Source organism: Echinops telfairi, unplaced genomic scaffold (genome assembly GCF_000313985.2).
Source record: "Echinops telfairi isolate 266 unplaced genomic scaffold, ASM31398v2 ScPeMD7_3533;HRSCAF=4204_0, whole genome shotgun sequence".
NCBI classification, from domain to species: domain Eukaryota; kingdom Metazoa; phylum Chordata; class Mammalia; order Afrosoricida; family Tenrecidae; genus Echinops; species Echinops telfairi.
The window spans coordinates 38,714,464-38,741,376 of NW_022107431.1; the positions used below are offsets into that span (position 1 = coordinate 38,714,464).

Consider the following 26,913-nt stretch of genomic DNA (forward strand, 5'->3'; position numbering starts at 1 on the left):
TAAGTCTCCATTTGGTATCATTTTCCTTTAGTTTACAGAACTTCTTTTATTATTTCTTTGTAGCACAAATCTACTTGTAAATTCTTCCAACTTTTGTTTATCTGAAAAGATATCTTCAATTTCTTTCCATTTTTTTTGAAAGCTGGTTTTAGTGTATATATAGAGACTTCTTGGGCTTTTTTTTCCCTGTCATTTTTAATTGTATACTGGATATTGTAAACATTAACATGTTTAGGGTTTCTAGATTTAGTTGTTTAAGTTTGTTGAATTTTATTTTGGTAGGGAGTTAAATTACTTGCCTGTCAGCTTGATTTACACAATTTAACTTAATTAAAAATTTAATTCATATAATTATATATTTGTATTCTAAATAATAATGAATTAAACAGAGATATCCCTTTGCCTAGTTTCCTTCAATGGTAACATTTTGCAAAAAATTTTGTTACAATATCCCAATCAGGATATTAATATTGACATACTCCATATATCTTATTCTGATTTCACTAGTTTCTGTATAAGAGTACAGATTTTTCTAGTACTCATGTTTGCATGTGTATTTGGTTCTGTACAATTCCATCACATGTGCAGGGTCATGTATCTGCCACCAAAGTCAAGATACTGAACATTTCATTACCAGAAGTGCCTCTTGCATTTTTTTATAGCCAGACCTATTTTCTCTTTCTCCCCCACCTTTAAGTCCTGGCAACCCCAAATCTGTTCTCCATTGCCAAAATATCACCTCAAAAATGTTACATGATGGAATTATACAGTTTATGACCTTGGGAGTGACTTTTTCCACTCTTCAGAATTCCCTGGAGATTCTTTCAAGTTGTCGCATGTATGGTTCTTTTTACAATGCTCCCATTGTGTGCTACTCACTTCAAAGAATATCACTCTGCAATGAGGAGCCTAGTATTCATCCAAAGCCTCAAGAGGAACTACAAGTTCATTTCTGAAGCTCTTTCATTGTGTAGCTTCCTCCTCTCTGGCAGTCAGCCTGACACTTGTTAGCTGCCTTGTTAGCTGCCCTAGCGTCAGCACTTGATTTATGAACAAAACACTGCCTGGTCCCACACCATCCCCTCTACGGGTTGTGATCCACAATATTTAATTGTGATCTACAGGGTTTTTCCATTGACTGATTTTCAGAAGTAGATCACCAAGCCTTTCTTCCTAGTCTGCCTTAGTGTTGGACACTGCTCAAAGCTGTTCAGTAACAGAAAGCAAGCTTCCAAGCTGCTCTCCGCTCTCACGACTCTGATCTTTCTGCCCTGCTTTGCCACTTCTGGCTGCTTTACTTGGCCTTTCCCCTTCTGTGTTGTGATCTGGAAGGTGCCTCCAGCAGGAAGCTGGAGTGCTTGTAGGCCTCCGCTCTTCTTCCTCCCCTCTTCTCTTAGGGATCAGAGCCTCAGCCACGGTCTGAAATCATTTGTTTATTAAAGAGATGCATTGTATTTTCATGCACAAAACCATTGTAGCATTCATATGGAGGAAAGCCCCAGAGAGAGCTGTCCATCTTACTTCCTGAGCGGCTTTGGACTTTAGTGATCAGACGGGAAAATGTGGGCACTGTGGGGAGGTGGCCATGGAAGAGGGAGGTGGGGTTGGAGGCATGGGGGTGTGGTGGGGGGTGGTGTTGGGGAAGTCAGGTACCAGCAGATCCTTGTCTGGCCTTCTGAGAATGTTCGGGGCCTGACTTGAACTTGCTACTACTCCTGAAATTCTAGGCTGCCTTCAAGGGTAGATGGATATTCATGTTTGCACATGTTCAATGCTCTGGATGTCCACTATTTGAATATTAATGCAATTGCATTCATTTAAAAGTTTCAGAATGTTGAAAACTAAATTCTTTAATAATGAGGGTCCACTCTACCAGAATTTCTTCAACTAGGCCTCTTTTGAAAGACTCAGATGCTCAGCTTTTAAAATGGATGTGTTATAATTATTTTCTCTCCAACTCTCTTAATCTACTTTTAGTATTTATGCTAGATACTAATCCTTAGTTTTCAGCTTTATTTTATTTTTCTTACTTTTCATTTTTGGACTTTCCTTTAGTCCCCAAGACAATTAATTTCTTTTTCATAGTACTGGTGAGATAAATATTTCTTTAATTAAGTAAGTTTATTTATACTGCTATCTTTTGGAAGAGGAGAAGACATAATTTGTATACCTTGCCAGCGCGTGAACACGTGCTCTGGTGAAACCGTGCTGTATTATCAGGTAAATGTTATGTTTTCTAAAAACAGGATCCTAGAATAAAAGGACATCGACATTTTCTTTCCAGTGAGCATCACATGAACAGTAGCACTCCTTTAAAAGTACCGTAGACTTAAGCGTTCCAGTAGAAGCAAGTGTGGCTTCGTTATCTCAAAACTGATGAACAATCATCAAAGCAATCAGGAAAATGGTTTAATAGTATTCTTTTTTTTCCTTTCAATGTTTAAGGTACAGGAAAAACAATGGTGATGGACATGTTTTATACGTATGCAGAAATGAAGAGGAAAAAGCGGGTTCATTTTCATGGTTTCATGCTTGATGTGCACCAAAGTAAGTTAATTATGTGGCAGCAGTGATTTTAATAGGCGAACAGCGCAGAATGCGTTTTCTTCTTTGAATGCATATGTAACAGTGGTTAGGAATTCCATTTCTCCGTACCGTAAGATTTGATGTGTTTTCATTTGTTTTGAAAGCGTCAGTGAGGCTCTTGGAGTTGGTCCGAACACCCAGAGGACTATGTCTGAATAAGAGGTTTCTAAATGGAGGCCAGGCATCTTCTAGTTCTACTCAAGAACAGTAAACACTCACTTGTTTCAAGAAGCTGTTCTTGGCTGGGTCCTTTAGCCGTGTCACCTTAGCAGGTGCCGATTTACATGGCACTTGTTTGGGTGCCTTATTGCTCTGTCAGCATCCACAAGCTGTCCGATTTCCATGTGGTCTACCAGCTAGACTGTGCCCTTCCCAGGAAGGAACATTATCATTCTCTCCCAATGCTGTCAGCATTTAGGACACATGTAATGAATGAAGTGGGGCTGCCGTTAGTGTATCAGGCTGGAGACTAAGGGAGCATCCTGGTGAGATATGCGAGACCTAACACGCAGCATCATGCCACCTCACGTCCACATCCCCACCCCCATTCCTGAAGTCCTCAGGACAGAGTTCGCTTCCTCCGCCCTGCTGCCTCTTGCTTCATCCCTGACGGTTGGAGCATGGAGGTGGGATGGGCCCCAGGTTCCCTTCCAACTGTGGGAATAAAATAACATTTGAATGATTTACTTAAAGGTAGAGAACATGTAACCAATTTTAATATTCAAATTTGATTGTATATTGAATTTAAACTTAATTTTTAGACCCATATCACTTTCATTTAGAGATTGAAGAAGTATAGTTGTCTAAAATATACTCTTTTTTATTTATTAAATCATTTTATTGGGGTCTCTTACACCTCTTATAACAATCCTTACAACAATTGTATCAAGCATGTTTGTACCTATGCTGCTATCATCATTTTCTGAACATTTACTTTCTATTTAAGCCCTTGGTTAAAATATACTCTTAAGATAATATTTGACTCGTGTTTCATTTCACCTCTTTAAGGAATACATCGCCTTAAACAGAGCTTGCCAAAGAGGAAGCCGGGATTCATGGCTAAATCATATGACCCCATAGCTCCTATAGCTGAAGAAATCAGTGAGGAAGCTTGTCTTTTATGTTTTGATGAATTTCAGGTAAGGTAGAGATTTCTCATCGATGTAGAATGGTATATTGAATGAAGTGAAAATCCAAATTCTGCCCCTGGTTTTGATCATCAGTTTATGAATTGTCACTCTTGTTTTTTGTCTAGTTTAAAAATCATCTATTGTGAATTGGGTAAAGGTGTACGGGTCCGCTTTCCACTGAACAACTCATACACTTGTTCTTTGTTGCCCTGGGTTGCTAACCCTTCCTGCCTTTGTCCTTGGGCAAATGCTGCTCTTTTTATCTCTCATATAGCACACAGTCTCGCATCACTTCAATTTTACTAACTATTCCAGCAGTCAGCAAACTGGCAAATCTGAACTGTACCTGTTTTATATGACCAGCGATAATTAAAAAAAAAAGTTAGAAAGAAAGAAGGCATGACACTGTATGTGCCAACTCATGGCGACCGCATGTCTCAGGGTAGACCTGTCCTTCATAGGGTTTTCAGTGGCTGAACTCACTCAGAAAGAGATTGATAGAGGAATGTGGGTTTGAACCACCAACCTCTAGGTTAGTAGTCAATTAGTCAAGTAGTCAATTTAACTGTGTGTGCCCCCTCCCCAAATTTCGGATGCATTATAAAGCCTAAAATATTTATTATTTGACTTCTTACTGAACAACAATTTTGTCTATTCATAAGTTCTAATTAATAGATTTATAATTCTCCTATACCAGAGATAAAATTTAATGATTGCAAAATAATGTTTTTAAAGACTTCGGGTTTTAAAAAAGGGTTCTATAAAACAACACATTATATTGTCTTACTATACAATGTATAATGCAATGAATATTCTTTATTGCTTGTAACAGCAAAAACAACATGAAGGTAAACTCTGTGTCTAACATTTATTATGTACCCTATTCCACGCCTGGTGTTCTAATATGAAATACTCTAGGTTAGGAATTAAGGAGCTCTGGTGCTGTAGTGGTTATTCATTGGGCTGCAATTGGAAAGGTCAGCAGTTTGAAACCATCCAACTTAATGGCAGTGTGTTTGGTTTGGAGGTTAGGAATTAACTTATTTATTTTTAAAGATCATTTTATTGGGGGCTCTTACAACTCTTATAACAATCCTTATATCAATTGTATCAAGCATATTTGTATGTATGTTGCCATCATTTTCTAAACATTTACTTTACATTTGAGTCCTTGGTATCAGTTCCTCTTTTATCCCTCCCTTCCCCCCTACCACCCTCATGATCCCTTGATACATTATAAATTATTATTATTATTTTCATATCTTACACCGACTGCTGTCTCCCTTCCTTCTCAGTTTCTGTTGTTCGTCTCCCTAGGGGTGTGGTGTGGTGTGGTTATGTGTAAATCATTGCGATCAGTTCCCCTCCTCCCCTCCTCTCCCTACCTTACCCGTACTCTTCTGGTATCCCTACTCCCATTTCTGTTCCTGAGGGGTTTATCTGACCTGAATTCTGTGTATCGTGAGCTCTTATCTGTGCCTGTGTACATGCTCCAGTCTAGCCTACAGTGGAAGGCAGGACTGGGGTCATGGTAGTGGGGGGTGAGGAAACCTCAAGGAACCAGAGGAATATTGTGTGTTTCATCGGTGCTATTCTGCACCCTTGTTGACTCATCCCTTCTGTGTGACCCTTCTATGAGGGGATGTCCCATTGTCTACAGGTGGGTTTTCGATCTCTGCTCCAACCTCTTGTTATCAACAATATGTTTTGGTTTTTTGTTTGTTTGGGGCCTTCTGATGCCTGTTACCCGATTCTGTTGACACCTCGTGATCACACAGGCTGGTGTGCTTCTTCCATGTGGGCTTGTTGCTTCTCTGCTGGATCACTGCTTATTTAACTTCAAGCCTTTAAGACCCCAGATGCTATATCTTTTGATGTATTTACATATGTACACACCTGTTTATACTTCTATCCATAGCTTTGCTTCCTAGATCTTTCCTGTTTCCTTTTACCTTCTTCCTGCCTTACCATCATGCTCACCCTTCTTCCGCCTCTTAGTAATTCCTCTCAGTTAGATTCCTGTTACTCCAACTCCCCGAGGACCTCTACGTCCTACTCATTGTTGACTTTAATTCCCTAGTTGTTCACCTGTCTATGATGTTGTTTGCTGACCACGCTCTTCCTCCACCTCCTCCTCCCTACAAGTCCCTCTGGAATCATCGGTTGCTTTCTCCTTGAGCTTGCTTCCATGCCTATCTTATGCAGGTAGGCAAACCAACAATAACGGAGACAAAACAAAAAGAAAAAGATTGATAAAAAAAAGAAAAAAAACACCCCAAAACTAGCAACCTACCCCCCCCCCCAAAAAAAAAAAAAAAAAGCATACACAATTCCAGGTCTGTCCGCTGATCTTTATGACTATTTCCCCACTGGTCCTGGGGGGTTCCGGGAACTGCTCCTCCTCGACTGAAGTCCATTTTTGGGGCTCCTCAGGGACTTTGTGGCTTTTCTTTGCTCCTGTTGCTGATGTGTTATATTCCCTTCTTGGGTCACTGTGGGGACCTTTTTAAAAAAATCAATCTTATTTTTTTAATAGTTCTGAACTTTGTTTTCCTATGATGCTTATCATAAAAGTGATTGATGATTGGAGTAGCGATAGAAAAAGTCCACAGGGACTGAATCTAAGCTTTAAAAAGGGGCCTCACACTCAATTTTTGAAAAATATTTTATAGGTGGCCTATAGAGCTCCTATTTCCAACTACCTCAAATAAGGGCCCAGAGAGCTGGTAAGGATAGGAGTTATCACTCTGTGGTTGGCCCTGGGTGATTCACACATCTCACTATAGCCTCATGACAGATCTCTGACAAAAGAATTACCCTTGTTGAACTTTATCCCAGTTTTAGGATTCTCTAAAATTATGAATTTAAATTGGGAGTGACTTTAAATTATTTCTTGCTTTTGTGTGTGTGTGTGTGTGTGTGTGTGTGTGTGACCGCTTTAAATCCTAGATTCGTGGGAAGATGGTATGGTCAAGATGCCTTTAACCCAAATTGTGTGTGAAGGTTCTCCTTTAGCAACTGAATAGATCCAGTCAACAACAATGGTGATTTATAAAGGGTGTTGGGGAAGAATTTCCACCAGGAAAGCCTCCTGAAGGGAGGAACCTTTGCTTCTTTCCCCATCATGTCTTACTTAACAGCCTGGCATTCTCCCTCTGTAGTAGAAGTGGCTCAGGTCTGCAGAGGAAAGGTTTATGGGAAAGAGTAGATGTCCCACTGCTGCTCCAAAGAGGTATACTCCATGTCTAACAAAAGAGAAGGACCTCATTTAGTTCTTCCAACATTTCAACTGAGTTAACAGTCTGCCTTCAAGAATAAAAGTCAGCCTTGTTGTCCATTACTAGCCTTTTAACCAAAATATCTCTAAGTAAAATTAAATTGTCATAATTCAACTTTTTATTAAGGCACTGAAATGTAAGAAAAATGTTTACCTAGTGTTTTTACATCCTTATTTTTTTAAATCCTATAGTTATTATCTTAAAGCATAATAACTTCCTAGGTATTATCCATTATTCTTAACTTGAAAAGAGGTAAAGGTCCCTTTGAACATGACATGTGTTTGTAATGTGTGAGCCATTGAAAGGCAAAACTATGTGAGAAGGTTAGGAAGCTATGAGAATCTGGCAGGTGATCCTGGAGAAGATATATAGAAAGCAGGGGTAACTTACCATCAAACACAGTAGGCACAATGCCCAGGGTCATGATACTTTCAGAGGCCCAAGAAAATATTTTAATGTAATTTTTTGTAACATTTGGGGGAAAATGAATATGTAAAGGATGAATATAGCATAATAAATTCAACTGGATTATATTTACTTTATATCAACACAGTCATAAGGTAAAATTATTTATGTACATATGCTCGTGTGCATATGTGTGTGTATGTATTTAAATGAGGTGTGTGTATTTAAATGAGAAAGGAACTCATTAAGGTGCAAAAGGGCCCAAGACCGATGGAAGTCCCAGTGTCACCCTGATAGTGGAGTCCTAATAAACCTGTCTGTCTACACTAGGCATGCTCCAGGGTATCAAGACACTAATATTCCCAACGAGCTGAGCTTTGCAAAAGAAAGGTTGCTTTTGCATACCATCCAGTGAATTCCAACTCCACAGTGCCCAGACAAGACCGAGTGGAACAGCTCCTCGGGTTTCCTAGGCTCTAATCTTTCTGGGGGCAGACAGGCTTCCCTCCCTCTGATTGGCTCATGGGATCATACTGCAGAATTTCTGGATAGCTGGCAAGTTCTTAACCCTTGCACCACCAGGACTCATTTTCAAGAAATACAAACAACCAAAAAGATTTTTCAAATGATATGTTAAGGATGAGGGAGATCAAGAGAAGCTCAGGCCTCCAGTTTATAAAATGTTGCTTGTGTACAAAACCAAACAGCTGTCTGTCATTGCCTGCTGCATCCAAAGAAGGCTCCATGTCCCTTAGTTCATTTGTTCCTCTACCCTAGTTGCCTTACAGAGCCTTATTCTGTGTCACACAATTTTAAATGTCCTCCAGATAAAGACTATGGCTAGACATCTGGTTTATGGGTTTGTCAGTAACCTAATGGGTCTGTGTGGTGTAGCCAGGGGCCTGGGCCAGTTAGATTTTCTCTCTCATGAATCTGAACTGAAAGCACAGAGGGATGTTCCCTAGTAGTACTGACTCAGAAACAAATTCATATGCATGTGAAGTCTGGACATTGGATAAGCAAGGCCAAACCAGAATTGAGGCATTTGAATGATGGTGTTGACAAAGAGTATGGACTATCAAGGACTGCCAGAAGAACAAATACATCTGTCTTGGAAGCAGTACAGCCAGCATACTTCTTTAACGGGAGGATGGCCAGACTTCATCTCATGTACTTTGCACATGTTTTCAGGAGGGACCAATTCCTGGAGAAGAAGAATATCATCCTTGTGAAAGACGGCCAGCAACAAAAGAGATGAGTTGGCACAGTGTCTGCAACAATAGGCTCAAACCTAGGAACAACTGTGAGAATGGTGAAGGATCAGACAGTGTTTCCTCCTGTTGGGAACAGGGTCCCTGAGAATCAGAACCAACTTGGTGGACCCTAATAAGAACACAATAGGGAAACAAGAGACAAAAAGTAACTGAATCACATGAAGAGGAAGAGTCTTAGGGTGTTCCTCACACCACTGCAGGGATCTCCTGAGATACCACTGGTCTGGAGCTCCAGGTTTCCTTGACGTGCTCCCAGGGCTATTCCCGGCCTGGTGCCGACATGAACCGTTCTTCTTCAGCTGGGTCTGGTGTACTTGTTTCTTGCAAACAGACTCTTGATGGGAATGGATCTCTTAACCTCATAGTTTCTCTGAGATTCAGTTTCCGGGTTATCTTCTAGTGGTCTTGGAGACATTCTCAAGAGCACCAAATAAGCGCGATTGCAAGTTCAAATCTTTACTTGTCCCACTTGTCTAAAATCCAAGCGGATAAAAACAAAAACAAAAACTTTCAAAACCATTGAAGCAGCAGCATCTGGATCCCCCGCGTCCACACAGGGTGCAGACGAGCAGGGCCTTCGCAAAGGCCATTCCCTGCAGAAAGCCTCTCCCTAAATGATCCATGGGTAGCCTCGCCCTTCTTCAGATCTTTACACGAGTATATCCTATTTAACAAGAAGTATCCTCACCATGACCTAAAATGACAGTTTTCAATGAGCCCTTACGCCTTACTCTTTCCCCAGAACATCTATCACCTTCTAACATATTATATAATTCACTTATTTGTTATTGTCTATATTTCTCTATAAAGATGTAAGCTTAAAGGCAGGGATTTTTTTTTAATTGATGTTTTCTAACTATAGATCAAAGATTACATAAGTCAGTATGGACTACAGCTTAATGTAAAAAACCCACCATCTGCAGAACTGGACCAAGTGACTATACATCATGATAAACAGAGAAAAGATTGATGTGGGTGGTCAAGGATTCTTTTTACTTGGATCCATAACAGCCACACCAAAAATTTTTTTTCTTGATATCTTGGCTTTTAAACCCGTTCCTAGGGTTATTTGGGGTGTTGATTAAGAAAATTGCATTGGAGAGACCACATTATTTTTCATTTCATACATATGATGTTCCACCATATATTCAGCTATGAAGTTATACTGATTTATTAATTATCATCCTAGTTTTAATATGAGAAAAATTCAAACCCACAAGTTACAGGATAAGACAAAAAAAGATAAGCAATATTTGGAAAAGTATTAAGGAACTTGTGTTAGTCTGGGTACATTAGAGAAACAAGTCCACAGAAACTCATATGTATAAGAGAGAGTTTTATATAAAGGTTAAGTGCACACCAAGAAAACATCCCAACCCAGTGCTGCCCAAGCCCACAAGTTCAACATTAGCCCATGTGTCTGACACCAATCCACAAAGTCCTCCTCCAGCTCACAAAATACACACTATGATGCCGACTGCAGGAGGAAAGCCGAATCAGTGAACATGTAAGCATCTAAGCGCTGTCAAGGGTCTCCACACGGCTGCTCCAGCACCCAGGGCTGCATCCAGGGTAAGTCCATGTGGCTTCTCCTCAGGGATGTCTTGCAGGAAGTGAGCCTTGCAAGCTGAAGAAGGGAACTAGCTAAGGCAACTGCACCCTGATCCAACCAACAGAAAGCAAGAGACCCGGGAACTAGAAAGGCGAGGCTCACTGAGTCATTTATCCCTCTGCCCTTCAATTAACCCTACATGTGTTTATCGGCCAGGTTGGCACAATAAACTTTAACTATCTCAGAACTTCTAAGGGAAGTTGTATATGGACCCATGGTGGCTAGTGGGTTGCGCATTGAACTGCCAATAATAAGGTGAGTGTATCAAACCCATCATTCCCCCTGCAGCCTTTCAAAGATTTAAAGGTTATGAAACCCAAAGGGGCAGTTCTCTCTGTCCTACAGGGTCACTGTGAGTTAGAATCACTTCGATGTCAGTGAGTTCCATTTTGGGACGGGAGGCTTTGTAATATCAGAGACTACCAATTAGATACTGCAAAGTCAGAAAACAGCCTGAGAAGTGTGGAAAAGAAAACTGACAAGGCACATGTCTGGACGGCGTGAGGGCAATTTAGAGTGTTAAAAATGTAAGGCGTAGTAATTTTCATAAATAATTTGAAGATCTAGATTTTTGCTCAAATTACACAGTAAACATTTCAGAACACAGTTTCATGTATAGAAGTCAATGGGAAAAAAAGAAGTCAACGGATAATTCATGTTAAATGTTTCTGAGGTGAGGTTGCCTCCAAACGTCTTTATAAGAAACATTCTAGCTTTTCTCGAAAAGTTTCTGTACACAGGTGGAGAAGTTGTGCCATCTAACAGGACTGGAATATTTTAATATTAATAAAGGACCTTGAATTATGACGGGCCCATATTTACTGTCCCAGACTCATTACCAGCCAGTCAATTATGATTCATAGTGACCCAATATGACAGAATAGAACTTCTCCTGTAAGATTTCTGAGACTGTATATAGATATATTTTTGGTAAATCTTTATAGGAGTTGGAAGTCTCATCTGTCTCTTACAGATGAGTTCAAGTAGCTGACCTTGTGGTCAGCAGTCAAACACACATCTCACTATGCCATCAGGGCTCCTGATTTATTGTACAGAAGCTCTTATTTCTGGCCCACTTTTAAGATAGCAAATTGGAACTACCTGCTATTCAGTTCGTAATAAATGTAAAGTATTATGTCGGGAAAATTCCAAGTTCATGTAATTTGTACTGTTCAAATATATTTGTAGGTCAAAGAATACCACATGAAGTATAACTTGACCCTAAGTTGTTGTTTTAATAATTTTTATTGGGGACTCTTACAGCTCTTATAACATTCCATACATCAGTTGTATCAAGCATATTTTTACATATGTTGCCATCATTTCCAAATGACCCTAAGTATTTAGTACAACACAAACCCCTTTAAATAAAGCCAGTATGCACTAAAAGTGTAAAGAACAAAGATGTCACTGTGAAGATTAACGTGCACCTGACCCAAGCCATGATCTTTTCAATCACCTCATAGATACATGAAAGTTGGACAATGAATAAGGAAGACCAGAGAAGAATTGATGCCTTTGAATTATGGTGCTGGGGAAGAATATTGAAAGTACCAGGGACAGCCAGAAGAACAAACAAAACTTTCTTGGAAAAAGTTGTGCCAAAATGATCCTTACAAGAGAGGGTGGCAAAACTCTGTCTCGTGTATTTTTGACACGCAACCAGGAGAGGTTAGTCCATGGAAAAGGCCCTCATGCTTAGGCAGGAGAGGGTCAGTGAAAAAGAGGATGATCAGAAAGGAGAGAGACACAGGGGCTGCAGCACTGGGCTCCAGCCCAACCACTGTGAGGACGACCAGGCCCGGGCAGTGTTTCATTCTGTTGTACCTGGGGTCGGTCATTACGAGTTGGAGCCAACTGGATGGCACCTAACGAGAACAAGGATCTAGAACAGTGCCTAAGAATGAATGAATACATCCTACTGCCAAATGACAAAGTAGTTTCCCAACTAAGTCCTGCTCTTGTTATCTGTCCTAGCGTTTCTCTGGCAAAATCAGCATTTATAGAACCCAAGAAATATTCAAGTCTAAACCCATATTTTTCCCCCAGCTGATAGTGTGAATTATCTTAACATTTTTTGGTTTAATTTAATAAAGGAAAATGATATCTTATTGTTTGCCTTGCTTATTGATTTATTTATTGGAATACTTGCATTCCATCTATTTTCTATGTGTGTTTATCCAGTATTAAATTAGCTGCTATTTGTTGTGCTTTCTTTGTCTTTATGATCTCAGTCCCTATGCTCTGATAGGTCTATCTAAAGCTACATTCTATACAGCTGAACATATCAATAAGATGGAGTTGTATTATGGTACATATCACATGTAGGCATAGTTAACATTTCTTGAGCACTTACTATGTGCCACATAACAATGTTGCAAGAGAGTTATCTGCATTGCCTTCACTATATTGATGAAGAAACTGAGGGCCCAAGAGGTTAAGTAACTTGTTCAAGGTCACACAACTGATAACTCCTCATTTGAACCAGGAGCAGTACACTTCATCATTAATAATCGCTGTGGTCTACATCCTCCTGGCATACGTAGCTCTTAGGTTGTTTTGTTTTTATTGTGCTTTAGGTGAAAGTTTACAGAGCAACTTAGTTTGCCATCAGCTGTTTTGTTCATAAAGTGTTCTGCGTGTGCAGTCTGAGTTTACATGTTTAAATATGCAGCTCTAGAGTTAAGTGAGGTTTCAGTAGATGTTTTCATGAGAGAACCTAAAAATCACCCTTAAATTTGTTAAGCCTAGTATATTCCATGGCTAACTGAATAGCAAAAAGTATTATAAAAAACATTTTTGACACCTTATTCTTAATGATGTAATAACTACCGTCCTTATTTTACTTTAAAAATGGAATCAGTTTATTAACTAGTCTTGGTTTTTAACTAGTCTTTATTGGCCCTTAGGTTAACTAATATTTATTTTACTAGAAAAACAAAAGGAAATTACTGCTGCTTTGCAGCAAGGATATGTTCTTTGTGTTTGTAGTTTGCACTCTTGAGCTTAAGATGAAGATGACATTTTGACAGAATCAGATCACATTTCTGGAATGTATTTGGTTATCTTTACTAAGGGTAGCACTTCATTTTCCCCCATGGGACCAGATACACGGTGCCTAGTTTACTGGAGGAATGTCCCTCGAGAGATTGTTTCGGTGTTTTAGTTGCTGAAATAAAATAATTGTTTTTAAAAAAAAAGTTTGGATTTTTTTTGGTCTTTATTATGTCCTCTGAATATTTACATTTCTTGTTAAACTGTTTATGATTCTGAGACATTAGAATATAGAAGGAAGTAGATTTTTAAAAAGTGCGTTTCTTTATGTCTCTTTATAGGGACACTGAGTAGATGTTTTGTTAATACAGTCCCCAGACCCCCCACCCCACCCCCCAAAAAAAGAATTTTGATAAGCAGAATCCCATGCCAAAATCTCCGCCATAAGCTATCAATATGATTTTCAAAATAGTTTAACCATTTTGATAAAATGGGAAAGTGATTAAAAACTGCTAATAAAAAATAGGTGCTTATTTTTGTGCTCATACTAATTACTGATAATGCATGCTTATGTTTGTCACTCATTCTATGGCCGCGTACCAATCAGTGGGTGACTGCAACTCAAGCACTTACACATGTAAATGAACCAGTAGACTTTTTTTCCCCACTTAAATGAGTCATACTGGAAAGCAACTCCAGGTCATAAAAAAAATCTCTTCTCTTTAATGCTAATGAAATGTCTCCACTCTCTGTATTAGCAGTCTACCCTTGCTGATAATCTGGAGCTTTCCCTTTTGTTGCTGGTGGTAATGAAATGCTGGGTGCTGGAAAAAAAACCTCGCTCCAGGAATGTGTGGCCAATTGTCTTCTACTCACTTATGCTGTAAAATTACTGTTCTCCAGCAAAGCCGAGCAAGTGCGGGGACAAGATCACGTGGCACCCGGCTACACCAAGTGACTCCTGCTTTATTAAGTAGCGGTAGCTCCTCCAAGTTCATTTCCTCTGGGAGGGCAAAAACACGCAGTAGGACAAAAACAACACGTTCTAGTCCAGCCACAGGCCTTTCGTGTTCGCTCTCTCCCACGTCTGCTTCAAACCTTTACACCGAGTTGTTCGCGGCATGTCCCTCACTTGTCCAACCACGGGGCACAAAACGATCTGGAATGTTTTAGAAAAACATCCGTGCTGAAGTCAAGGTGAACATTTTTATCCTCTGAAATGGGGCAACTTTTCAATTGGCATCGGTTTTTTTTGAAAAAAGTCAGTGCGGTGGGAGTCCAATGTAAAACTGCAGTTGCTTCTAGAATCCGTCCGCTTGCTCCGGCCTCTCATCAGCGATGCCACGGGTGTCGAAGCGCTTGGAAAGGACCTCTGCGCGTTTGTGTGGAAGCAAAATTTGACAGGGACGCTAAGCTCCAAATTAAACCCTATCATTACTACTCTCCTCTTCGCTTACCTCGCCACTTCGAACGTTTCCGAAACCTCAGCTGCTTTTTAGCAAGGATGTTTAAAAGTGATTGCCTAAGGCGGCAAAAACAGAACAAAAGGCCCACACTCTCATTTCATTGCTTGTTTTATTTTAAGTGAGAAGGAAATACATGTTTGAGTAGGGTGTCAGCTGCAAAGAGGAAGGTCTGTTTGGCCTGTGTAACCTAGGTTTGTGGCTGCTCAGTTGGTAACAGCTAGTATTTTTATCTAAATGAAGAAATTCTATTAGGGTCTATGTTCCCAATATGACTTGAAAAATAGCAAGGGGTTTTATTTTATGTTCACATGTATACAAATACATAATTTTTAGTGAGATTATTTAAAATGTGCTATTCAAGAAAGATCAAAATATTTTGAAATTGGGAGTACCTAAAATCCATGTTATTGTATTCATAGGGCAAGTTGGAACGATTATCAGCCTTCAGTATATATTTAATTTTTGAAGCCAATTTCCTCCTCTCCTTTAATGCTATGGTTTTGTTGTTGTTGAGTTTTTAAAGATTTTAAAAGTTATCATGAACTTTATTTTTTTAATTTAGATTTTAAAATAATTTTCGAAAAGGTCAATTGTGATACATATCCCTGTAACTCAATTTAGATGGAATAGATAATCTGTATGAACATTTCTAATTTTGCCAGTTTTTTTAATGCTCTGCACTAACCATTCTTAGATTTTGTGTGTGTGTGTGGAAGGAATATTTGTGTTTGTGTGAAGGTTAGCAGAGGCTGGCTGTGCTGGAAGTGACTGCGGTGCCTTTTGATTATTCATGGACAGTAATAGAAGGCACTTAAAAAGAACAATGAAATTGCTTATTTTTGTGATGGGCCATCTGTTGAATTGTTTTGTGCAACAATTGCACAATAGTATCTATGTCATATCATTCTATTTTCAACAGCAGCTGATTATGTCTCACTGGCTACTTGTCCTTATTTCTAAAGTCCCATGACCATTTGAAGTCACCTTTCCAGGGGCCTTTGCCAGAAAGGTATTAGAAATCTCAAACAGCCTGTGTATTCCCCCCCACACCCCCACCCCCGCAATTTCCCCCTCCCACACCTCTTTTATTCTCTCTCTCATTCTTTGGATGGTGTGGGGTGGGAGGAGGGGTTGGTCACACTGGTTCTAATTAATTAGACTTTCTAAATGTGCAGGACAATTACTATGCGTTCCACCTGTAGTTCTAGAATACGAGTTCACATTGTACCACTTGGCAATTTGCATAGAGATGATATGCTTGCAAAAAAGAAAAGTCAAGTTGAAAAGATTGCGACACAATCTTTCATGCTTTTAATGATCTAATCTTTTCTTCATGATGATAATTAGAATTTTTCTCTTGGAATTCACTTCCATCTTTTTTTTTAATGATAAGCCTTTAACAAATTTATTCAAGCAGACGTGAAATGAAAATAAAACAAATGTGTTGTTGTCCAAAGGTCACTGACATTGCTGATGCCATGATTCTGAAACAGCTTTTTGAAAATCTGTTCAAAAGCGGGGTCGTCGTTGTGGCAACGTCCAACAGGCCACCGGAAGGTAAAAACACACCCTGTGCTCGTCTTATTAATGATGGGCCAACTAACAAGGGGCCAACAATCCGGAATTTGCTTAATAAACCCGGTGAGGTTGCTTATCATTTGTTTTCTAACCGGGGGCGGGGGTATTTGAAAAACCAGTGGGCTTTTTATATTAGAAAACTTGATGATTTTAACAAGGTAACTCCGGGCGATCTCTAATAGCCGCTTGCAGACGAGATATGCCATGTGCATATAAGACACGTCATACGAACGTATCAGCGTGTGGGCCCGTCTGACTGCTCGTGTGGGCCATCACAGATCCCCCACGACATGAGAGGCAAAGCTCCCACTGCAGTTTAGAAAGGGACTGGGCACACACCGACAGCGCTGCACCGACACGCCCCGGGAACCCTGTGTAGCGCCATCAGGAGTTGGAATCCACTCAGTGGCGGTGGGTTTGGTTTGGGGGCGTCTAGAAACCCTCGGGGCTTGTTAGAAAAGGGTTTAGGGTTTAAATATGTAGATAAAAACGAGCTTAAAGTCTTGTCTCTTTTGGTCCACGATGTAGTCTAAGGCACCCAAAAGAAAATTTTATACAGACTTAGTGGTGACGTATTGTTAAATCCGCAAATGAAGGCAACTGACAGATTTTCTTATTTTCTGGGTGAAATGTCTGGTTTTAAAGTATCCGTTCTATTGGCCAAATACCAATAAGAATTATATACATGTATCTATTCATCTCCATGGAGAACTTGCTATGGTCTAGTTATTGTGCTACATGCTCCGGTCTTTCAACATGACTACGGTTTGTCTGGGTCCACAGCCACCACCCCAGGGTCAGGAGACAGGCTGTGCACTTCATGGAAGGGGGAGAGTTATGGGGCGTTACTCTTTTAGGATGAGTTTTGGAGGTTAAGTGTGGATGGACAGATAGAAGCCAGATTGTGAACCTATTCTTTAACGAATCTTTATTCAGTCTTCAGAAAATGATCACTGAAAGCCCTCTTTTTGCCCAGAATGCAGCCGCAAATCTAAGTGGAAGTAAAGCTGAGGCTGGACTCTACCATAGCTGACTTGTTGACTTAACAATGTCACCGTCATTGGTCTTACCTTGAAACATTCAGAGATCAGCTATGCTCATAAAAAACAAAGTATTAGGACAAGCTTGGAAACCTCCTAGTTAACAAAGACTGCTGAAAGGAAAATGAGGGTTGGCTGCTCAGACTGTGGCAGTATGTAAGCTGAGCAAGGACAGCCCCAAGCAGAAGTTCAGGAATATGTTGGAGCTCACAGCTTGGTTAGGGGACAAAGCTTATAGACCTGCCAAGGCAGCATGCAGAGATCCGATACAGAACTATTCTTCTGGGCAAGAGAAAAAGATCAGGATGTAGAGTTGCAAAAATTGGACATTCGTTTTAAATCTATTGAAAGTTTCTTCCAAAATGAGCCATAGAAATAGGGCTTCAAACGGATTCATTCTGGTTTGAACCCTTGCTGAAAACTTGCCACCACCACCCTTCCTAAGATATTCTGAATTAGAATGTACATTTTAACAATAGCTCCAAGTGATCTCACAGATCCCAGGTGATTTTTAGGTAGTCATAAGATGTATTCCTGATTCTTATGTATACATAGACTGTTTACATGTGTATGCATAGAAGGGTTGTTGATCATACACTAAGGGGTTAGCCACAGCAGGTAGTCATTGCAACCTAATATTTTAATATTAAAAAGGTGACATAATTTCTTGGGTGAAGAAACAAGATTCAGAGATTCTTACTTCTAGTAGTTCGAGATCACATGGATAATAGGAACAGGAGGGAGAATGGATCAGTGGTTGCTTGAGGTTGGGTCAAGGGAAGTGTTTGACTACAAAGGAGGCCATATGATTATTTGGGGGGCTGATAGAACTGTTCTGTATACTGATTGGGGTAGTGTTCCATGTGTTAAACTTATAGAATAATACAAATCTACTTGTGTTTATTTACTAATCTATAGTGAATAATTTCATAATTTTTCATCACATTGAAGAGTCTGATTCTAGTTATGCCTGGCATCTGCCTTTTTCCCAACCCCACAGCATCTTCCTACAGAATCAAAATCTCTTCAAATTTACAATCAATATTGTGATGAAACTTATGTGAAATTGTTCACTTCACAATAGTAAGTATGGATAGTAAGCTTGTGCTTACAATGCTTTTTAGGTAATCAACTTCTGAGTAGACGCCTCCCCCCCAAAGTTTACTCTATGTAAATTAAGCACACTTTGCATGGAGAGTGAATGGCTGAACTGGGACTGGATTCTCAGTTTGGGGGACTCTTTTGGTACATTTTCCTCTAGAATTTCTCCTCGTTGATCATCACTGACCTTGGCCCACGCTGTCTCAGACTGTTTTCTTTCCCAACCATCAAGATCATTCCGCTTTGATCTTGGTTCACACTCTTTCAGTCTTTTCAAATGGAATCTACTTTTTTCAGAATGCTGGAAGAGGTAGAGGAAGAGACTTCTTGGCAAGGCATTAAGGCAGTGGTTCTCAACCTTCCTCATGCCCTGACCCTTTCATACAGTTCTTCATGTGGTGATGACCCCCAACCATAAAATTATTTTCGTTGCTACTTCATAGCTGTCATTTTGCTACTTTTATGAATTGGGCGATCCCTGTGAAAGGGTTGTTCAACCCCCAAAGGGGTCATGACCCAACGGTTGAGAACCACTGCGTTAAGGGAAAGCTAGCCAGTGTGGCTGGCATGCAGAAGGAAGCAGGATGCAGGAAGGTACATGATAAGTCAGGAGGCAGGAGAGTTAGACTTTGTAAAGCAACAGTACGGATCGGGAAATGAGAAGCCATAGAATTCAAATGCTTAGGGTTAGAGGTGTTAGAAATATCGCCTGCAGTGTGGAAAATGCAAGGAAACACATCAGGAAGTGACTGCAATACACTAGGAAAGAGACAATGACACCTTGGTACAAGGCAGTAGTGTTTTGTTTGTTATATAAAAAGTTTTTTTATTGAGTTGTATGACATAGATGAAGTGCTAATAAAAGTGTTAAAAAATAAAGACAAACACAATAAAGTTTCTATAAGCCAGAGGGAACTTGAGAGCGACTAAGACCACCACCACATTGCTATAAGCAACTGTGTCTTTGAAAATATCTAGGGCTATTTTTGGTAGTCACAACTTAGAAGGTATAGGTAGGGATGCTACAAGAATTTAATTCAATACTAATTTGGTCATGCAAAGAACTACCCCCATGACATTTCAGGAGGTAACATATGATCAAGCATCGATAGTACTAGAGGAGGAAATCCACGCTGCACTAAAGGCATTGGCAAAAAAATCAAGGTTCCAGGAATTGACAAACTACCAATTGAGATGTTTCAACAACTCTCTGCAATGTTGGAAGCCCTCATTCATCTGAATGAAATTTGGAAGGCTGGAAACCTGGCCCTCTAAAGAGATCTGCATTTGTGCCCATTCCAAAAAAAGGCGATCCAAGAATGTGGAAAGTATTGAGCTGTATCATTAATAGCACATGTACGTAAAATAACACTGAAGAGAATTCAAAAATAGTTGCAGCAGTACATCTACAGGGAAAGTTGGAAATTCAAGCCAGCTTCAGAAAAGGAATGAGGGTAACATTGCTGAGGTCAGATGGATCTTTGCTGAAAACAGAAAGTGGTGCAGTGAGTTCTTCAATAGGGCTCTTCTAGCCGTAGTCGTTGTAATTCCCTCCAAGTGACTGAGCAGGGCAGGTAGATAAGATACTTTTCCTGGTGGGTCTGGGTAAAAGAAGATCAAGGAAGATGCTGATTGGATTATGTGACTTAATTATGAGTGATTGTTAATAGAGTTAATGTGATTGTAAAAAATTGGAACTCCAATGTGCGGAATAGTCCACTTAGCTATCCTGCTGGGTATCAAATGAGCCATTTCATCAGTGAGAAGGGGGAACTCACTGCCATCAGGAAAGAGCCCTGAAGAGAGTGTGCCCTCTGGACCTGAGATCCCTGTGCACTGATCCTCATAGATGCAGAAGACAGGAAGAGGTGACCCCAGAGGGTCACTGCAGCCCGTTGTTGCAACCAGGTCAAACCGTCTTGTTAAGGGCCTTCTTCTCAGCATAGTATGTACAGAAATCAATCTGAGGTGGACCACAGGTTTTACCATAAAGACTAAAACTGTAAAGCTTTTAGAGGAAAACTTTGGACTTGATCGTCATGATTTGGGAGTAGGCAAAGGTTTCTTAGCGAAGTCACAGGAATGGACAAAGATTGGATAGACTTCAACAAAATTGCAAACAGCCCCTTAAAAGGCATCATTAAGAAAATGAATAGGCACGCCTCAGAGTGGGAGAAAATATTTTTTAATTATATATTAAAAAAAAAAAGAATGGTATCTGGACTATGCAAAGAACTCTCACAACTCAGTCATCAGAAGGCAAACCACCCAATAGAAATTGAGCACGCTTTTTGAACCAGTATTTCTTGAAGAAAGATGCATGAATGGCTGGTCAGAACAAACAAAATCAAACCCACCCGGTCCCTTGCTTCATCAAGCCAGCAAGGAGCCTTTTATACTGTAACATGGAAGTGCTGTCCCATCACCTTTGCCAAATTGTTTTGGAGCAGCGTACAAGTCCTGTTTATGTTCAAGAGGAGTGGATTACCTAAAGTGATGACCATCAGGAGATGAGCATCATGGAGGGCACTGTAAAAGCCTGCCAGCTGTACTGGGTTCCAGCAGGACTTGATAGACAATGTGGCTTTTGAGCAGATTGTGCAGGAGTCGAAAGAAAAGCAGATAGAAAGTCATGGTCTCAAGCTTAATTAATCTTCTGCCCAGAATAACCCTCAACTCACAGCCTGATGACTCCTGGTTATCTTTCCAATGTGGTCCCGTTCTCTTGTTACCTCTGTACAACTGTCTTTGAATGACCAGATACAAAGATGAGCTTTCTGTTCTGTTTATTTTGTTGATAGTCGGGGCCCTCTGTACCTTGTACAACTCTGGTCTGTGTGTCTGTTACATGTTATGAGCCCACTGGTTACAGCATAATTTTCAAAACGTCTACAAGTTTAAGCATCATTAAAAACTTGTTTCTCATACAAATTTCTTCTAGCTCTTTAATGCTTCCTCCCCATCCCCCCCACTATCATGACCCCAGTTCTACCTATCAAATCTGGCTAGACTAGAGTAGGTACACTGGTACAGATAAGAGCTCAAAATACAGGGAATTCAGGACAGATGAACCCCTCAGGACCAATAAAGTGACACCAAGAGGGTAGGGGGAAGGTGTGGGGGGGGGGACTGATTACAATGATCAGCATATAACCCACCCACCCCTGTCAGGGGGATGGACACCAGAAAAGTGGTGAAGGGAGACAGCGGATGATGTCAGATATGAAAATAATAATTTATATCAAGGGTTCATGATGGATGGAAGGTGGGGGAGGCAAGGGTAAAAATGAGAAGCTGATACCAAGGGCTCAAGTAGAAAGAAAATATTTTGAAAATGATGATGGCACCATATGTACAAAAGTGCTTTATACAATGGATGGATGGATGGATTGTGATAAGACCTGTAAGAGCCCCCAATAAAATAATTTGTTTAAAAACCTTGTTTCTAATCTACTTACTAGCTGCGAACTCAGCAAATCATTTTGAATACTCTGAATATCAGTTTCTTTACCTGTAAATGGAGGTAGAGATATTGATGTTGTAGGGCTGTTATGACTTAAGTAAAATATCTACTGCATTTCCTGACTCTAATAGGTATCTGAAGGGGCCATTCTAGCTGTTCTGTTGGGTCACTATGAACCAGATTGGACTGGACAGCAGTGTATTTGGGGGTAGTACGTAGGCATTTATTTATCTTTTATCTTCACTCATTTCAGCACAGACATATATGAAGAATTTAGTTGCATTATTTACACATTAAATAGAATAGTGTTTAAATTCTATAATTAGTCTTTAAAAAGAAGCAAGGTCATTTTTGCTGCTTAAATGACTGGTGGGTTCCCTTTTCTTTAATCTGTCATAAAATAAGACTCCTGGGGATAAATCAGATTAATCTAATAAAGTCATGTATCATTTTGTGTTTGTTTATAAGAAAGCTCCTTTCAATTGCTCATATTAAAAGTTTTTTTTACTAAAAATAAATATATACATCTATAAATAAGCATTATTCACCCTCTTGGTTTTGAAACTTGGATTTTTAAGTAAAGGACCTGCATATCTATGTGCATCTTCAAAGCACTGTGTAGCCCTTGTAATTACTTTAAAAGTCCTCTTTGCATGTATTTCATCTGTAAGTATCATTATAGTTATTCACTGCGAAGAGTTTAGAGGTCCTTATACTATTCTCTACAAAGCAAATCTCCCATAATTCCCATACTCTATCTTATATGACCAAGTGTTTATTTCACTCTGTTTAGCGATCATTAAAAAATCACAGTCAAGATTAAAATAGCATTTAGTAAATAATGGCTAGTGTTGACATAAATGTATTATGCAATGTCTTTGCTTAGGAGAAGTTATATTAAACAGCCAACATTAGAAAATTTGGTAGCTATGTAACATCGTAGGAGATGAATCTATTGAAGTAATAATTAGCATAATATCTGAATTACAAAAACTCTTCAGTTTAATGAGTGCAGTAAGTCTCTGGATTACCAATGTCAGATTCATGGACAACTTCTACTTGCACTCTAATCTTAGCCAAATTTGCCCTCACTTTGAAATAATTGAACTAACCCCTACTTGCAACTAATTCTTCATTACAATCGCTTTTACTTGCTGCTTGTGCAGTTTTTAAAATATTGGGGGAAAGATGTAAAGTAAGGCTGAATCAGAACTGTACCTTTTCTGACCTGCCTACAAATTCGACTTTAGGACACTGAGGAATAGATCTCATTTGTAACCTGGGTAGTGCCTACAGTCTTTTTTCCACATAGGTGTCATTTAAGAACCCAAAAGATATAAAGCCAAAGAAAGTCTGTTTCTTTAGAAGATACTTTCAGAGCATAGCTTTTGAATTATAAAGCTGTATAAAAACTGTGGATAAAAAGTTAACCTCTGAAAAGTCTTCAACATTTAAAGTCATTGTTCTTCTACTTTAGCCTTGCTAATAAGTGGAAATCCTTGAATCAAGAATATTACACGTGGGCCTTTGTATTTCTCATCACTATTAACTTTATAGAAGGTGCATGCTCGCTGAGGTCCATCTAAAAGCCTGCCGAATCCATGAAAAAGACGTTATTCTCTGGCTAAGACCTACAGATGACCTTAACATAGATGAGCTTTCGTCTGTGAACCACCGAGTTTTACTTCTATAACATAGTACCCTTTGATATGTGTTATGGTTGCATATGTGTTTTTAAATTAAAAAATGTAATAGCTTTATTGTGGTAGAATTGACATGCAATTCAATTATTGGCATACACTGGGGAAAAAATTTTTTCTGTTGAAGTTAATTCAAAGGGGTTTGCAGCAGGACATCAACATGAAATGGCCAGAAATCCAAACTGGATTCAGAAGGGGACATGGAATGAGGGATATCATTGCTGATCTCAGATGAATCTTGGCTGAAAGAGAATACTAGAAAGTTCTGTACCGTGTTTTATTGATGACACCAGACATTCAACTGTGTGCACCATAACACATTATGGCTCATCTTGTGAAGAAAGGGTTCCAGAATACTTACTTGTGCTCCCGGGGACCTGTGCACTGTCTAATAGGCAGGCATTTGATCAGAACAAGGGTTTTAAAATCAGGAAAGCTGTGTGTCAGGGCTGTATCCTTTCAGGCTATTTCATCTGTATGCTAAGCAAATAATATGAGGAACTGGGCTATATGATGCAGCGTCAAGATTGGAGGAAGGCTATCGTTAACCCTCTGATATATGGATATGACACAATATGGCTTGCTGAAAGTGAATAACTTGAAGCGTTTACTGATGCAGAGCAAAAATTTCAACCTTCAGTGTGTATTACATTTCAACACAGAAGCAAAAGAAAACACTCATGGAAGTTAAGAAATCAAAAGATGTATTGGGCAAATCTGCTGCAAAAGAAGTGTTAAAATGCCAAGCTGTCACTTGGAGAGCTAAGGTGCACCTGCCATGGTATTTCATTCGCCTGTCTGTGGAGAAAGCGGCACAGTGAATAAGGAAGATGTAAAACGTGTGAAGTGGCAGCACCTGACCTCCTCTGGCTACGTAAGGGAAAGGAAGAGAATTGTCATCAGCAGCAGCCCAAAGCCCCTGGAGGCAGGGGTCAGACACGCCTCCACCTTGCAATCTTCTTTCCAATTCTAACATCAACTTCCACCTCACAGCACTCTCTACTTTTCATCTGTGTTCTGGAGTTCATTGCAGTAGTCACACAGAGCTCATAGCCAATATTCATGATTGTGGGGCTTATTAAGGAACTAAAGAGGTTACAAATGCTCACGGTGTAATTCTTCAATAGTCTCTTCTCAGCCGTGCTTGCAGACCTCTTTTTTGTCCTTAGCTTCTAAGCCACGTGGCCCCTTGATCTCTGGTTCAGCTCAGGCAGTGTCACAAAGCTTTTTTAGGGCTGCCAATAAATGTCCAAAGGGCATGCCACTCCATCATATGCTTCAGTCCAAAGGCACTCAGGTCTGACTCCATGTGTCAGCAAACCTTAATTTAGTGCCTGGAGTTACCTGGCTTCACATGCCACCAGGCACCCCACTCCATGCCACCAGGCACCCCACTCCTGCCTGAAGGCAATCGGTTTTACTTGCTCCATGGGCTAGGAAGCCCACCATTCTGTCTCACTCTTTGACTTTTGGTCTGCCACTTCTCTGTTCTCTGGTGTTACAGCTGTCTCCTGGATCCAGGAGGTTCAATGTGCAGGGACTTCAGATTCCAAAGGATGCACTACACTTCTGCTACTGCTTTTGCTGATAGTGAGAGCTCTCTCTCTGCTTTTGAGATGGCTCATTACCCAGCAGGATGGCCAGCACAATGAGCTCTGGTAACAATCACTCACTCCTAAATCATATAATCCGATCAGCATCTTCCCCTACCTTCTCTTATTCAGACCCATCAAGAAAGTCATTTGGTGGGAGTTACAAAGACAATGACTAGAAGAGCCGTATGCAATAGTTTACGGCCCAGTAGAAGATGAGGAAGAATTAATCTATTTGAATTATGGTGTTGGCAAAGAATCTTGTATATGCTAAAGATTTCCAGAAGAACAATCCAAACTGTCTTTGAAGAAGTCCAGACAGAAGGCTCTTTAAAAGTGAGAATAGCAAGACTTCATCTCTTGTGTTTTGGACATGTTATCAGCAAGGGAACAGTCTCTGGAGAAGGGCATCATGCTTGGTAAAATAGAGTCAGCAACAACCAGGATGATCCTCAATGAGATGGTCTCAAACATAGTGATTGTGAGGCTGGCGTAGTACTAGCTAGCATTTCTTTCAGGTGACTGCATTAGAACTGCCTTTAAGGCCCCTCACAACAAGAGCAAACTGCTCATATTTGAATTGTTATGGTTTAAAAATATCTACACTTGTGTACATCTGTGAAGTCATCACCACAATTAATATAGCAAATGTTTCTTCCATACCTAAAATTTTCTGCAAGCATTTTTTCATCCCTCGCTGTCTTTCCAGCCTGCCCTTCCGCTGGCAACTACTGATTTGCTTTCTGTCACTGTAGTTTAGTTTGCACTTTAGAATTTTGTATAAGCCAATCCCACAATATGTGGTCACTTTTTGGGGCCAGCCTTTTTTTGAACACAGAATTGATCTGAGATTAATCTGTTTTATTATGTGAGTGAATAGTTCTTTCCCCATTTTCATTGCTGAGCTCTGCACAGATATGTACAGACATTCACTGTACAGAAATCTAGTGATTTATTTATCCACTCACCTCTTGATGGTCATTTGAATTGCTTTCAGCTTTTGGCTATAGCAAGCGAAGCAGCAATTTGGGCTGTTAGAACAAAGCTGCTAGAAGTATTATGCATGTGTTTTTAATGATTTTATTTTATTTTCAGTTCTTTCTACTTCCTGATGACCATAACTATCATCTCTTATGAGACAGTAACTTTTTACCACATCCTGCAGCAACTTGGTAATTAACTTAGTGAAGATTATGAAAATATTTATCTTTAAACTCATTTCTTCCATTTGACCTATTAGGGATATTGACTATAGGAAAGAAAAGATCTTATTTTGAATTTTAAAATCCTAACAAGTCTGACCAGCAGTATCTTACTTTTCATGAAATCCCCAAATTAAAAAAAAAGTGAAAGAATTGAAAACCTCTAGTCCCTAATTAACCAAAGAGCTTATGCAAATACTTTCTTCACTATGATGATGTTGTGATGAATATGTTTCTAAAGAGAATGGATGTTTCCTAATGACCATATTTTATTTCCATAAGTAAATGGGGCAACTGTGAACCCTGTCCCAGCTATCACATGCTCTTTGAAGAAGGAGATGTAGCCAAGATCCCACCATGCTCTATTTAGTTTCAAAAGACCCTTACTGTCTGATTTTCGTAAGTATTAAAATGTTAGTATTAAAAGTTTTTCCATTTTAGTTTTTTAAATTTCATAATATAGAGTTGATTTTTATTTTAATCATTTTATTA

At 39.7% G+C, this 26,913-nt stretch overlaps 1 protein-coding gene across 2 annotated transcripts in view; it reads left to right on the forward strand.

Annotated features, from left to right (window-relative positions):
• Positions 1 to 26,913, forward strand: part of AFG1L (AFG1 like ATPase) — a 208,213-nt gene that overhangs the window by 64,788 nt on the left and 116,512 nt on the right. For both annotated transcript variants that reach the window (XM_004701998.2, XM_045294475.1), the window contains exons 4-6: positions 2,446 to 2,547; positions 3,595 to 3,725; positions 16,203 to 16,302. In XM_004701998.2, coding sequence (XP_004702055.1) covers positions 2,446 to 2,547; positions 3,595 to 3,725; positions 16,203 to 16,302 — 333 coding nt within the window. The remainder of the gene's footprint in view (positions 1 to 2,445; positions 2,548 to 3,594; positions 3,726 to 16,202; positions 16,303 to 26,913) is intronic.